The 16,903-nt window shown below is 50.8% G+C and overlaps 1 protein-coding gene across 4 annotated transcripts in view; it reads right to left on the bottom strand.

Moving 5' to 3' along the window:
• The window catches only part of PDE2A (phosphodiesterase 2A), a 762,902-nt gene that overhangs the window by 37,186 nt on the left and 708,813 nt on the right, over positions 1-16,903 (bottom strand). For all 4 annotated transcript variants that reach the window (XR_008889432.1, XM_056561064.1, XM_056561065.1 and 1 more), the window contains 4 exons: positions 16,563-16,650; positions 16,436-16,483; positions 15,947-16,021; positions 1,076-1,175 (listed from right to left, as the gene is read on the bottom strand). Coding sequence is in view for 3 of the 4 variants with exons in the window: in XM_056561064.1 (XP_056417039.1) it covers positions 1,076-1,175; positions 15,947-16,021; positions 16,436-16,483; positions 16,563-16,650 (311 nt within the window). In the remaining variant the exon portion in view is untranslated. The remainder of the gene's footprint in view (positions 1-1,075; positions 1,176-15,946; positions 16,022-16,435; positions 16,484-16,562; positions 16,651-16,903) is intronic.

Below are 16,903 nucleotides of genomic sequence, written 5' to 3'. Positions count from 1 at the left end.
AGGTCTGACCAGGGGCCACATCTGAATGACGTCTGTATGTTTTATACTAGGGTTGTTGAATTCCTGTGACATTATATAATAGGGAGATTAGATTGTGAGCTCCTGAGGTCAGGATGATGGGAGTGATACATTGTATGATAGGAGATTAGATTGTGATCTCCTGGGGTCAGGGATGATGGGAGTGATACATTGTATGATAGGAGATTAGATTGTGATCTCCTGGGGTCAGGGATGATGGGAGTGATACATTGTATGATAGGAGATTAGATTGTGATCTCCTGGGGTCAGGGATGATGGGAGTGATACATTGTATGATAGGAGATTAGATTGTGATCTCCTGGGGTCAGGGATGATGGGAGTGATACATTGTATGATAGGAGATTAGATTGTGAGCTCCTGGGGTCAGGGATGATGGGAGTGATACATTGTATGTGATAGGAGATTAGATTGGAAGCTCCTGGGGTCAGGGATGATGGGAGTGATACATTGTATGATAGGAGATTAGATTGTGAGCTCCTGGGGTCAGGGATGATGGGAGTGATACATTGTATGTGATAGGAGATTAGATTGTGATCTCCTGGGGTCAGGGATGATGGGAGTGATACATTGTATGATAGGAGATTAGATTGTGAGCTCCTGGGGTCAGGGATGATGGGAGTGATACATTGTATGATAGGAGATTAGATTGTGAGCTCCTGGGGTCAGGGATGATGGGAGTGATACATTGTATGATAGGAGATTAGATTGTGATCTCCTGGGGTCAGGGATGATGGGAGTGATACATTGTATGATAGGAGATTAGATTGTGATCTCCTGGGGTCAGGGATGATGGGAGTGATACATTGTATGATAGGAGATTAGATTGTGAGCTCCTGGGGTCAGGGATGATGGGAGTGATACATTGTATGATAGGAGATTAGATTGTGAGCTCCTGGGGTCAGGGATGATGGGAGTGATACATTGTATGTGATAGGAGATTAGATTGTGAGCTCCTGGGGTCAGGGATGATGGGAGTTATAGATTAGATTGTGATCTCTGAACAGCTGGACATGACAGCAGGGGGCGCTCCTCTCACCTGTCGCCATTTTCTGAAGCTCCTTGAAGATACGTAAATGATGCGCCAAATCTGTGGCCAAGATAATGTCCCTCATGAGATCCAGCATCCTCTGATAGTCCTGCAGAGGGGACACAAGACGGTGACATCATCACATGATAACACTGATGGGCACCAGGAGGAGCAACATCTCAACAGGCCACAGAAAGACGGACCTACCCTATAAATAGATGGAGTAGATGGGGGGCTCTGCTGCTGAGACCCCCAGTGATTTCAGGGCTTCATTATCTCCCCCATTAACAGCCATAGGACATGTGGAAAGTGGGCCCTATTCTAAATGATGTACTATATCGCCATCTAATGGCAGAATGTGGATGTGCACCTCTATTATATTACTCCACTGTGTACTTTCGCACCATCTAGTGCAGGGGTCCTCAAACTTTTTATACGGGGGGCCAGTTCACGGTCCCTCACACTGTTGGAGGGCCGGACTATAGAAAACAAAACATGAACAAATTCCTATGCACACATATATCTTATTAGTGGACTACCACTTTAAGTACGCAGCACAGTTCCCCCCACATTAGGGTTGGCAGTACAGTTCCCCCACATTAGGTGCAGTATAGTTCCCCCACATTAGGTGCAGTACAATTCCCCCACATTAGGTGCAGTATAGTCCCCCCACATTAGGTGCAGTACAATTTCCCCACATTAGCTGCATTATAATGTTCCCCACATTAGGTGCAGTATAATGTTCCCCCACATTAGGTGCAGTATAATGTTTCCCCACATTAGGTGCAGTATAATGTTCCCCCACATTAGGTGCAGTATAGCTCCCCACATTAGGTGCAGCATGTTCCCCCACATTAGGTGCAGTATAGATCCCCCAAATTAGGTGCAGTATTGCTCCCCCAAATGAGGTGCAGTATAGCTCCCCACATTAGGTGCAGCATGTTCCCCCACATTAGGTGCAGTATAGCTCCCCACATTAGGTGCAGCATGTTCCCCCACATTAGGTGCAGTATAGATCCCCCAAATTAGGTGCAGTATAGCTCCCCACATTAGGTGCAGTATAATGTTCCCCCACACAAGGTGCAGTATAATGTTCCCCCACACAAGGTGCAGTATAATGTTCCCCCACATTAGGTGCAGTATAATGTTCCCCCACAATAGGTGCAGTATAATGTTCCTCCACATTAGGGGCAGTATAGCTCCCATTAGGTGCAGCATGTACCCCCACATTAGGTGCAGTATAGATCCCCCAAATTAGGTGCAGTATAGCTCCCCACATTAGGTGCAGCATGTACCCCCACATTAGGTGCAGTATAGATCCCCCAAATTAGGTGCAGTATAGCTCCCCACATTAGGTGCAACATGTTCCCCCACATTAGGTGAAGTATAGTTCCCCCACATTAGGTGCAGTATAGTTCCCCCATATTAGGTGCAGCATGTACCCCCACATTAGGTGCAGTATAGTTCCCCCACATTAGGTGCAGTATAGTTCCCCCACATTAGGTGCAGCATGTACCCCCACATTAGGTGCAGCATGTTCCCACACATTAGGTGCAGCATGTTCCCCCACATTAGGTGCAGTACAGTTCCCCCACATTAGGTGCAGTACAGTTCCCCCACATTAGGTACAGAATAATTCCCCCATATTAGGTGCAGCATGTACCCCCACATTAGGTGCAGTATGTTCCCCCACATTAGGTGCAGCATGTTCCCCCCCATTAGGTGCAGTATAGAGCCCCCAAATTAGGTGCAGTATAGCTCCCCACATTAGGTGCAGTATAGTTCTCCACATTAGGTGCAGTATGTTCCCCCACATTAGGTGCAGTATGTTCCCCCACATTAGGTGCAGTATGTTCCCCCACAGACATACAGCCTCCAGCCCCACCTCAGTATTCCGACCACCGCTCCTCACGTCCGGACATAGCAGTAAGTCCCGGGACCGAAGGAGTGGTGGTCGGAGCTGATGTGCCGCGGGTAACACTTACCTAGCTGCCCCGCTCCTCTGCGCTCCGTTGCTATGGGCACACGCACGGCGTCAGTGACGTCCCTGCGTGCACCACCTTCCCGGCGGCCCCTGTGTTTTTAAAGTAAATGCAGGGTCTCCGAGAGCGCATCTCTGTGTCCCGAAAACATATTTCGGAACACAGGGATGTCCCAGGCAGCGGCGGGCCGGATAAATGTCCTCGGCGGGCCGCATGTGGCCCACGGGCCGTAGTTTGAGGACCCCTGATCTAGTGGTAGAATCTGAATATGCAGTTTCATTACAAGACTCAACTGTGTACTATATCGCCATCTAATGGTAAAATGTGGATGTGCACCTCCATAATATTACTCTACGGCAGTGATTCCCAAGCGGGGTTCCATTGAGAACTGCCAGGGGCTCCGTGGGCTCCAGAAGGTAATTATTTTTTTTTTTAATCTCCCACCCTGGCCTGCGCGTCTGTGAATTACGGGTGGAAGGGGGAAGGGAAGCCTGCGTGCGTATTGCGCGCACGTGTGCACTGTGCAAACAGCGTCCCCCTCTGGCACCATGAGCGAGTCACAGGCGCGCAGGTTGGGAAGGGGAGAAATGCAGGGCATGGTGTGCCGGCCCCCCGGATTATCTTCCCGGACCCATGGATTCTTCTTGCCCCCCGCAAAAGGACGTCTCAGCTCAGCTTAATTAAGTTAGTGCACCCTCTCCCCTCTGTCACCCCTGTCCACCCCCCCCTTTGTCACCCTTCTGTTACCCCCTTTCCCACTTTCCTGTCCCCCATGTTAACCACCCCTCTGACCACCCCCCAATCTACCCCCCTATCACCAATGTCCAACCCCCACTATTCACCCCTCTGTCCCTTTGTCACCCCTTTCTACCCCTCTGTTACCAACTTGTCACTTCCCTCCAACCCTTTCACCCCCTACACCCCTCTGTCACCCATGTACACCCCTCTACACCCCTCTGTCACCCATGTACACCCCTCTGTCACCCATGTACACTCCTCTATACCCCTCTGTCACCCATGTACACCCCTCTACACCCCTCTGTTACCCATGTACACTCCTCTATACCCCTCTGCCACCCATGTACACCCCTCTGTCACCCATGTACACCCCTCTACACCCCTCTGTTACCCATGTACACTCCTCTATACCCCTCTGCCACCCATGTACACCCCTCTGTCACCCATGTACACCCCTCTACACCCCTCTGTTACCCATGTACACCCCTCTATACCCCTCTGTCACCCATGTACACCCCTCTACACCCCTCTGTCACCCATGTACACTCCTCTACACCCATCTTTCACCCATGTACACTCCTCTACACCCCTCTGTCACCCATGTACACTCCTCTAAACCCCTCTGTCATTCATGTACACTCCTCTACACCCCTCTGTCACCCATGTACACCCCTCTACACCCCTCTGTCACCCATGTACACTCCTCTACACCCATCTTTCACCCATGTACACTCCTCTACACCCATCTGTCACCCATGTACACTCCTCTACACCCCTCTGTCACCCATGTACACTCCTCTACACCCCTCTGTCACCCATGTACACTCCTCTACACCCCTCTGTCACCCATGTACTTTCCTCTACACCCCTCTGTCACCCATGTACACTCCTCTACACCCCTCTGTCACCCATGTACACTTCTCTACACCCCTCTGTCATCCATGTACGCTCCTCTACACCCCTCTGTCACCCATGTACACCCCTCTACACCCCTCTGTCACCCATGTACACTCCTCTACACCCCTCTGTCACCCATGTACACTCCTCTACACCCCTCTGTCACCCATGTCCACCCCTCTACACCCCTCTGTTACCCATGTACACTCCTCTATACCCCTCTGCCACCCATGTACACCCCTCTACACCCCTCTGTCACCCATGTACACTCCTCTATACCACTCTGTCACCCATGTACACCCCTCTACACCCCTCTGTCACCCATGTACACTCCTCTAAACCCCTCTGTCATTCATGTACACTTCTCTACACCCCTCTGTCACCCATGTACACTCCTCTACACCCCTCTGTCACCCATGTACACTCCTCTACACCCCTCTGTCACCCATGTACACTCCTCTAAACCCCTCTGTCACCCATGTACACTCCTCTACACCCCTCTGTCACCCATGTACACCCCTCTACACCCCTCTGTCACCCATGTACACTCCTTTACACCCCTCTGTCACCCATGTACACTCCTCTACACCCCTCTGTCACCCATGTACACTCCTCTACACCCCTCTGTCACCCATGTACACTCCTCTACACCCCTCTGTCACCCATGTACACTCCTCTACACCCCTCTGTCACCCATGTACTTTCCTCTACACCCCTCTGTCACCCATGTACACTCCTCTACACCCCTCTGTCACCCATGTACACTTCTCTACACCCCTCTGTCATCCATGTACGCTCCTCTACACCCCTCTGTCACCCATGTACACTCCTCTACACCCCTCTGTCACCCATGTACTTTCCTCTACACCCCTCTGTCACCCATGTACACTCCTCTACACCCCTCTGTCACCCATGTACACCCCTCTGTCACCCATGTACACTCCTCTACACCCATCTTTCACCCATGTACACTCCTCTACACCCCTCTGTCACCCATGTACACTCCTCTACACCCATCTGTCACCCATGTACACTCCTCTACACCCCTCTGTCACCCATGTACACCCCTCTACACCCCTCTGTCACCCATGTACACTCCTCTACACCCCTCTGTCACCCATGTACACTCCTCTACACCCCTCTGTCACCCATGTCCACCCCTCTACACCCCTCTGTTACCCATGTACACTCCTCTATACCCCTCTGCCACCCATGTACACCCCTCTACACCCCTCTGTCACCCATGTACACTCCTCTATACCACTCTGTCACCCATGTACACCCCTCTACACCCCTCTGTCACCCATGTACACTCCTCTAAACCCCTCTGTCATTCATGTACACTTCTCTACACCCCTCTGTCACCCATGTACACTCCTCTTCACCCATCTGTCACCCATGTACACCCCTCTACACCCCTCTGTCACCCATGTACACTCCTCTACACCCCTCTGTCACCCATGTACACTCCTCTACACCCCTCTGTCACCCATGTCCACCCCTCTACACCCCTCTGTTACCCATGTACACTCCTCTATACCCCTCTGCCACCCATGTACACCCCTCTACACCCCTCTGTCACCCATGTACACTCCTCTATACCACTCTGTCACCCATGTACACCCCTCTACACCCCTCTGTCACCCATGTACACTCCTCTAAACCCCTCTGTCATTCATGTACACTTCTCTACACCCCTCTGTCACCCATGTACACTCCTCTTCACCCATCTGTCACCCATGTACACTCCTCTACACCCCTCTGTCACCCATGTACACTCCTCTAAACCCCTCTGTCACCCATGTACACTCCTCTACACCCCTCTGTCACCCATGTACACCCCTCTACACCCCTCTGTCACCCATGTACACTCCTTTACACCCCTCTGTCACCCATGTACACTCCTCTACACCCCTCTGTCACCCATGTACACTCCTCTACACCCCTCTGTCACCCATGTACACTCCTCTACACCCCTCTGTCACCCATGTACACTCCTCTACACCCCTCTGTCACCCATGTACTTTCCTCTACACCCCTCTGTCACCCATGTACACTCCTCTACACCCCTCTGTCACCCATGTACACTTCTCTACACCCCTCTGTCATCCATGTACGCTCCTCTACACCCCTCTGTCACCCATGTACACTCCTCTACACCCCTCTGTCACCCATGTACTTTCCTCTACACCCCTCTGTCACCCATGTACACTCCTCTACACCCCTCTGTCACCCATGTACACTCCTCTACACCCCTCTGTCACCCATGTACACTCCTCTACACCCCTCTGTCATTCATGTACACTCCTCTACACCCCTCTGTCAACCATGTACTTTCCTCTACACCCCTCTGTCACCCATGTACACTCCTCTACACCCCTCTGTCACCCATGTACACTTCTCTACACCCCTCTGTCACCCATGTACACTCCTCTATACCCTCTGTCACCCATGTACACTCCTCTACACCCCTCTGTCACCCATGTACACTCCTCTATACCCTCTGTCACCCATGTACACTCCTCTACACCCCTCTGTCACCCATGTACACTCCTCTACACCCCTCTGTCACCCATGTACACTCCTCTACACCCCTCTGTCACCCATGTACACTCCTCTATACCCTCTGTCACCCATGTACACTCCTCTACACCCCTCTGTCACCCATGTACACTCCTCTACACCCCTCTGTCACCCATGTACACTCCTCTATACCCTCTGTCACCCATGTACACTCCTCTACACCCCTCTGTCACCCATGTACACTCCTCTACATCCCTCTGTCACCCATGTACACTCCTCTGTACCCCTCTGTCACCCATGTACACTCCTCTACACCCCTCTGTCACCCATGTACACTCCTCTACACCCCTGTCACCCATGTACACTCCTCTATACCCCTCTGTCACCCATGTACACTCCTCTACACCCCTCTGTCACCCATGTACGCTCCTCTACACCCCTCTGTCACCCATGTACGCTCCTCTTCACCCCTCTGTCACCCATGTACACTCCTCTACACCCCTCTGTCAACCATGTACTTTCCTCTACACCCCTCTGTCAACCATGTACACTCCTCTATACCCCTCTGTCACCCATGTACACTCCTCTTCACCCCTCTGTCACCCATGTACACTCCTCTACACCCCTCTGTCAACCATGTACTTTCCTCTACACCCCTCTGTCACCCATGTACACTCCTCTATACCCCTCTGTCACCCATGTACACTCCTCTACACCCCTCTGTCACCCATGTACGCTCCTCTACACCCCTCTGTCACCCATGTACGCTCCTCTTCACCCCTCTGTCACCCATGTACACTCCTCTACACCCCTCTGTCAACCATGTACTTTCCTCTACACCCCTCTGTCAACCATGCACTTTCCTCTACACCCCTGTCACCCATGTACACTCCTCTACACCCCTCTGTCACCCATGTACACTCCTCTACATTCCCCTGTCACCCATGTACACTGCTCTACACCCCTCTGTCACCCATGTACTTTCCTCTACACCCCTCTGTCACCCATGTACTTTCCTCTACACCCCTCTGTCACCCACGTACACTCCTCTACACCCCTCTGTCACCCACGTACACTCCTCTACACCCCTCTGTCACCCACGTACACTCCTCTACACCCCTCTGTCACCCATGTACACTTCTCTACACCCCTCTGTCACCCATGTACACTCCTCTACACCCATCTGTCACCCATGTACACTCTTCTACACCCATCTGTCACCCATGTACACTCTTCTACACCCATCTGTCACCCATGTACACTCTTCTACACCCATCTGTCACCTATGTACACTCTTCTACACCCATCTGTCACCCATGTACACTCCTCTACACCCCTCTGTCATTCATGTACACTCCTCTACACCCCTCTGTCACCCATGTACACTCCTCTACACCCCTCTGTTACCCATGTACACTCCTCTACACCCCTCTGTCACCCATGTACACTCCTCTATACCCTCTGTCACCCATGTACACTCCACTATACCCCTCTGTCACCCATATACACTCCTCTACACCCCTCTGTCACCCATGTACACTCCTCTACACCCCTCTGTCACCCATGTACACATCTCTACACCCCTCTGTTACCCATGTACACCCATCTGTCACCCATGTACACTCCTCTACACCCCTCTGTCACCCATGTACACTCCTCAATACCCCTCTGTCAGCCATGTACACTCCTCTACACCCCTCTGTCAGCCATGTACACTCCTCTACACCCCTCTGTCACCCATGTACACTCCTCTACACCCCTCTGTCACCCATGTACACTCCTCTACACCCCTCTGTCAGCCATGTACACTCCTCTACACCCCTCTGTCACCCATGTACACTCCTCTACACCCCTCTGTCACCCATGTACACTCCTCTATACCCCTCTGTCACCCATGTACACTCCTCTACACCCCTCTGTCACCCATGTACGCTCCTCTTCACCCCTCTGTCACCCATGTACACTCCTCTACACCCCTCTGTCAACCATGTACTTTCCTCTACACCCCTCTGTCAACCATGCACTTTCCTCTACACCCCTGTCACCCATGTACACTCCTCTACACCCCTCTGTCACCCATGTACACTCCTCTACACCCCTCTGTCACCCATGTACTTTCCTCTACATTCCCCTGTCACCCATGTACACTCCTCTACACCCCTCTGTCACCCATGTACTTTCCTCTACACCCCTCTGTCACCCATGTACACTTCTCTACACCCCTCTGTTACCCATGTACACTCCTCTATACCCCTCTGCCACCCATGTACACCCCTCTGTCACCCATGTACACCCCTCTACACCCCTCTGTTACCCATGTACACTCCTCTATACCCCTCTGCCACCCATGTACTCCCCTCTGTCACCCATGTACACCCCTCTACACCCCTCTGTCACCCATGTACACTCCTCTACACCCATCTTTCACCCATGTACACTCCTCTACACCCCTCTGTCACCCATGTACACTCCTCTAAACCCCTCTGTCATTCATGTACACTCCTCTACACCCCTCTGTCACCCATGTACACCCCTCTACACCCCTCTGTCACCCATGTACACTCCTCTACACCCATCTTTCACCCATGTACACTCCTCTACACCCCTCTGTCACCCATGTACACCCCTCTACACCCCTCTGTCACCCATGTACACTCCTCTACACCCCTCTGTCACCCATGTACACTCCTCTACACCCCTCTGTCACCCATGTCCACCCCTCTACACCCCTCTGTTACCCATGTACACTCCTCTATACCCCTCTGCCACCCATGTACACCCCTCTACACCCCTCTGTCACCCATGTACACTCCTCTATACCACTCTGTCACCCATGTACACCCCTCTACACCCCTCTGTCACCCATGTACACTCCTCTAAACCCCTCTGTCATTCATGTACACTCCTCTACACCCCTCTGTCACCCATGTACACTCCTCTTCACCCATCTGTCACCCATGTACACTCCTCTACACCCCTCTGTCACCCATGTACACTCCTCTAAACCCCTCTGTCACCCATGTACACTCCTCTACACCCCTCTGTCACCCATGTACACCCCTCTACACCCCTCTGTCACCCATGTACACTCCTTTACACCCCTCTGTCACCCATGTACACTCCTCTACACCCCTCTGTCACCCATGTACACTCCTCTACACCCCTCTGTCACCCATGTACACTCCTCTACACCCCTCTGTCACCCATGTACACTCCTCTACACCCCTCTGTCACCCATGTACTTTCCTCTACACCCCTCTGTCACCCATGTACACTCCTCTACACCCCTCTGTCACCCATGTACACTTCTCTACACCCCTCTGTCATCCATGTACGCTCCTCTACACCCCTCTGTCACCCATGTACACTCCTCTACACCCCTCTGTCACCCATGTACTTTCCTCTACACCCCTCTGTCACCCATGTACACTCCTCTACACCCCTCTGTCACCCATGTACACTCCTCTACACCCCTCTGTCACCCATGTACACTCCTCTACACCCCTCTGTCATTCATGTACACTCCTCTACACCCCTCTGTCAACCATGTACTTTCCTCTACACCCCTCTGTCACCCATGTACACTCCTCTACACCCCTCTGTCACCCATGTACACTTCTCTACACCCCTCTGTCACCCATGTACACTCCTCTATACCCTCTGTCACCCATGTACACTCCTCTACACCCCTCTGTCACCCATGTACACTCCTCTATACCCTCTGTCACCCATGTACACTCCTCTACACCCCTCTGTCACCCATGTACACTCCTCTGTACCCCTCTGTCACCCATGTACACTCCTCTACACCCCTCTGTCACCCATGTACACTCCTCTACACCCCTCTGTCACCCATGTACACTCCTCTATACCCTCTGTCACCCATGTACACTCCTCTACACCCCTCTGTCACCCATGTACACTCCTCTACACCCCTCTGTCACCCATGTACACTCCTCTATACCCTCTGTCACCCATGTACACTCCTCTACACCCCTCTGTCACCCATGTACACTCCTCTACATCCCTCTGTCACCCATGTACACTCCTCTGTACCCCTCTGTCACCCATGTACACTCCTCTACACCCCTCTGTCACCCATGTACACTCCTCTACACCCCTGTCACCCATGTACACTCCTCTATACCCCTCTGTCACCCATGTACACTCCTCTACACCCCTCTGTCACCCATGTACGCTCCTCTACACCCCTCTGTCACCCATGTACGCTCCTCTTCACCCCTCTGTCACCCATGTACACTCCTCTACACCCCTCTGTCAACCATGTACTTTCCTCTACACCCCTCTGTCAACCATGCACTTTCCTCTACACCCCTGTCACCCATGTACACTCCTCTACACCCCTCTGTCACCCATGTACACTCCTCTACACCCCTCTGTCACCCATGTACTTTCCTCTACATTCCCCTGTCACCCATGTACACTGCTCTACACCCCTCTGTCACCCATGTACTTTCCTCTACACCCCTCTGTCACCCATGTACTTTCCTCTACACCCCTCTGTCACCCACGTACACTCCTCTACACCCCTCTGTCACCCACGTACACTCCTCTACACCCCTCTGTCACCCACGTACACTCCTCTACACCCCTCTGTCACCCATGTACACTTCTCTACACCCCTCTGTCACCCATGTACACTCCTCTACACCCATCTGTCACCCATGTACACTCTTCTACACCCATCTGTCACCCATGTACACTCTTCTACACCCATCTGTCACCCATGTACACTCTTCTACACCCATCTGTCACCTATGTACACTCTTCTACACCCATCTGTCACCCATGTACACTCCTCTACACCCCTCTGTCATTCATGTACACTCCTCTACACCCCTCTGTCACCCATGTACACTCCTCTACACCCCTCTGTTACCCATGTACACTCCTCTACACCCCTCTGTCACCCATGTACACTCCTCTATACCCTCTGTCACCCATGTACACTCCACTATACCCCTCTGTCACCCATATACACTCCTCTACACCCCTCTGTCACCCATGTACACTCCTCTACACCCCTCTGTCACCCATGTACACATCTCTACACCCCTCTGTTACCCATGTACACCCATCTGTCACCCATGTACACTCCTCTACACCCCTCTGTCACCCATGTACACTCCTCAATACCCCTCTGTCAGCCATGTACACTCCTCTACACCCCTCTGTCAGCCATGTACACTCCTCTACACCCCTCTGTCACCCATGTACACTCCTCTACACCCCTCTGTCACCCATGTACACTCCTCTACACCCCTCTGTCAGCCATGTACACTCCTCTACACCCCTCTGTCAGCCATGTACACTCCTCTACACCCCTCTGTCACCCATGTACACTCCTCTATACCCCTCTGTCACCCATGTACACTCCTCTACACCCCTCTGTCACCCATGTACGCTCCTCTTCACCCCTCTGTCACCCATGTACACTCCTCTACACCCCTCTGTCAACCATGTACTTTCCTCTACACCCCTCTGTCAACCATGCACTTTCCTCTACACCCCTCTGTCACCCATGTACACTCCTCTACACCCCTCTGTCACCCATGTACACTCCTCTACACCCCTCTGTCACCCATGTACTTTCCTCTACATTCCCCTGTCACCCATGTACACTCCTCTACACCCCTCTGTCACCCATGTACTTTCCTCTACACCCCTCTGTCACCCATGTACACTTCTCTACACCCCTCTGTCACCCACGTACACTCCTCTACACCCCTCTGTCACCCACGTACACTCCTCTACACCCCTCTGTCACCCATGTACACTTCTCTACACCCCTCTGTCACCCATGTACACTCCTCTACACCCATCTGTCACCCATGTACACTCTTCTACACCCATCTGTCACCCATGTACACTCTTCTACACCCATCTGTCACCCATGTACACTCCTCTACACCCCTCTGTCACCCATGTACACTCCTCTACACCCCTCTGTCATTCATGTACACTCCTCTACACCCCTCTGTCACCCATGTACACTCCTCTACACCCCTCTGTTACCCATGTACACTCCTCTACACCCCTCTGTCACCCATGTACACTCCACTACACCCCTCTGTCACCCATGTACACATCTCTACACCCCTCTGTTACCCATGTACACTCCTCAATACCCCTCTGTCAGCCATGTACACTCCTCTACACCCCTCTGTCACCCATGTACACTCCTCTACACCCCTCTGTCACCCATGTACACTCCACTATACCCCTCTGTCACCCATATACACTCCTCTACACCCCTCTGTCACCCATGTACACTCCTCTACACCCCTCTGTCACCCATGTACACATCTCTACACCCCTCTGTTACCCATGTACACTCCTCAATACCCCTCTGTCACCCATGTACACATCTCTACACCCATCTGTCACCCATGTACACTCCTCTACACCCCTCTGTCACCCATGTACACTCCTCAATACCCCTCTGTCACCCATGTACACTCCTCTACACCCCTCTGTCAGCCATGTACACTCCTCTACACCCCTCTGTCAGCCATGTACACTCCTCTACACCCCTCTGTCAGCCATGTACACTCCTCTACACCCCTCTGTCAGCCATGTACACTCCTCTACACCCCTCTGTCAGCCATGTACACTCCTCTACACCCCTCTGTCAGCCATGTACACTCCTCTACACCCCTCTGTCACCCATGTACACTCCTCTACACCCCTCTGTCAGCCATGTACACTCCTCTACACCCCTCTGTCACCCATGTACACTCCTCTACACCCCTCTGTCACCCATGTACACTCCTCTATACCCCTCTGTCACCCATGTACACTCCTCTACACCCCTCTGCCACCCATGTACGCTCCTCTTCACCCCTCTGTCACCCATGTACACATCTCTACACCCCTCTGTTACCCATGTACACCCATCTGTCACCCATGTACACTCCTCTATACCCCTCTGTCACCCATGTACACTCCTCTACACCCTTCTGTCACCCATGTACACTCCTCTACACCCCTCTGTCACCCATGTACGCTCCTCTTCACCCCTCTGTCACCCATGTACACATCTCTACACCCCTCTGTCACCCTTGTACACTCCTCTACACCCCTCTGTCACCCATGTACACCCCTCTGTCACCCATGTACACCCCTCTGTTACCCCTTTAAACCTATACACCCCTGTATTCCTTCTCACTTGTAAAAGGGGAATCTGGAGGCTGATGCTGGTAAAGTGCGGATCCTAATAAGTTTGCTTTTCAGGTTTAACGGTGAAGAATTGTGGGTAGAAGAAATCGTTATGACGGTCGTCCGGACCAGACGGAGAAGATAAAGGAACGACACTGATTTTAGCAGACGCCATCTGTGAGTCGCTGTATAAAGCAGCACTGTAATCTACATACCCACAGGTAAACAGGTAGATAAATATTGTGCATTGCATTGTGGCTGTTTCCTTTTTGCTCGTCAACTTCGGTAGGGTTTTTTTTCGAGGGGTTCCCCGTCCCGAAGAAGGTTGGGAAACACTGCTATACGGTGTATTATATGAACAACTAATGGTAGAATATGGATGTGTATCTCCATTATAATACTGTACTGTGTACTATAGCACCATCTAATGGTAGCATGTGGAAGTGCACCTCCATTATAATACTGTACGGTGTACTATAGCACCATCTAATGGTAGAATGTGGAAGTGCACCTCCATTATAATACTACACTGTGAACTATAGCACCATCTAATGGTAGAATATGGATGTGCACCTCTATCAAAATACTCCATTGTGTACTATAGCACCATCTAATGGTAGAATATGGATGTGTCTCTCAATTATAATACTGTACTGTGTACTATAGCACCATCTAATGGTAGAATATGGATGTGTCTCTCAATTATAATACTGTACTGTGTACTATATCACCATCTAATGGTAGATTGTGGAAGTGCACCTCCATTATAATACTACACTGTGTACTATAGCACCATCTAATGGTAGAATGTGGAAGTGCACCTCCATTATAATACTACACTGTGTACTATAGCACCATCTAATGGTAGAATGTGGAAGTTCCCCTCCATTATAATACTACACTGTGTACTATAGCACCATCTAATGGTAGAATGTGGAAGTGCACCTCCATTATAATACTACACTGTGAACTATAGCACCATCTAATGGTAGATTGTGGAAGTGCACCTCCATTATAATACTACACTGTGAACTATAGCACCATCTAATGGTAGAATATGGATGTGCACCTCTATCAAAATACTCCATTGTGTACTATAGCACCATCTAATGGTAGAATATGGATGTGTCTCTCAATTATAATACTGTACTGTGTACTATAGCACCATCTAATGGTAGATTGTGGAAGTGCATCTCCATTATAATACTACACTGTGTACTATAGCACCATCTAATGGTAGAATATGGATGTGCACCTCTATTATAATACTCCACTGTGTACTTTTGCACCATCTAGTGGTAAAATCTGAATATGCACTTTCATTCCAAGACTCCGCTGTGTACTATATCGCCATCTAATGGTAAAATCAGGATGTGCGTCTCATTTATAATACTCCACTGTGTTGTATAGCACCATCTGAGCGGATGTGCACTTTCATTATCATACTGTACTGTGTACATTATCATTAACTAAATGGAAAGTGGTCTACAAGAGCATGGACCCTCTTTTAAATGCCCCTCCCCCCCCCCCCTGCAGGATGGGATGGTCCACATCTACTCACCTTCCGTGAAAACTGTTCAAATATGTTACACCCCTGTGAGTTGAGGATGGCGATGGCCTGAGCAAAGTGATGTCTCTGCCGGAAGAAGACAAAACCCTCATTACAGCATCATATAATGCTCCCAGAGCTGCACTCTTAATTCTGCTGCTCTCAGGTTGCAGGTCTATGCCGCAGTGAATTGTGGGACTTCACAGCAGTCTACCAGCACAGTCAGCAGTATTGTAAATGCAGCTCTGGCTGTGACTGGAGTATAAGACAGGAAGTAATACAGCAGGGTTTCCCAACTAGGGTGCCTCCAGCTGTTGCAAAACTACAACTCCCAGCATGCCCGGACAGCCAAAGGCTGTCCGGGCATGCTGGGAGTTGTAGTTTTGCAACAGCTGGAGACACCCTGGTTGGGAAACACTGTAATGCAGAATAAAATGCACAGTCACCTTTGTAGATCTGTCCTACCAGTAATGTCCTGTGGGGGGCGCAGGATCTACTCACCTCCATTACGGACCCCTCGGAGCTGTACAGGGCCGCCAGCACTGATTTCTATATAAAATAGACAGAATTATTATCTGGAAATAACCATGAGCCCCGAGGTGACAGGACCGAGCGCCCCAACACCTACCGAGGCCACCTGGAAGGAATTGTTGGTCCCCCGGTGATCCAAATCGTGGCACAAACACGAAACAAACAAGGCGAAAATTTCAATGTCCCTGAAAAAAATAAAAAATAAATAACATTAGCAAAAGGGACATAAAAAAGAGCCAAAAAATTATCTTTCTGCACACCACCATCTAATGGTAGAATGTGGAAGTGCACCTCTATTATAATACTGTAAACTGTGTATTATAGCACCATCTAATGATAGCATGTGGAAGTGCACCTCTAATATAATACTGTAAACTTTGTATTATATCACCATCTAATGGTAGAATGTGGAAGTGCACCTCTAATATAATACTGTAA

Source organism: Hyla sarda, chromosome 2, assembly GCF_029499605.1.
Source record: "Hyla sarda isolate aHylSar1 chromosome 2, aHylSar1.hap1, whole genome shotgun sequence".
Taxonomy (NCBI): Eukaryota; Metazoa; Chordata; class Amphibia; order Anura; family Hylidae; genus Hyla; species Hyla sarda.
The sequence above is the reverse complement of the archived record's forward strand: the minus strand, read 5'-3'. Positions and strand labels throughout refer to the sequence as shown.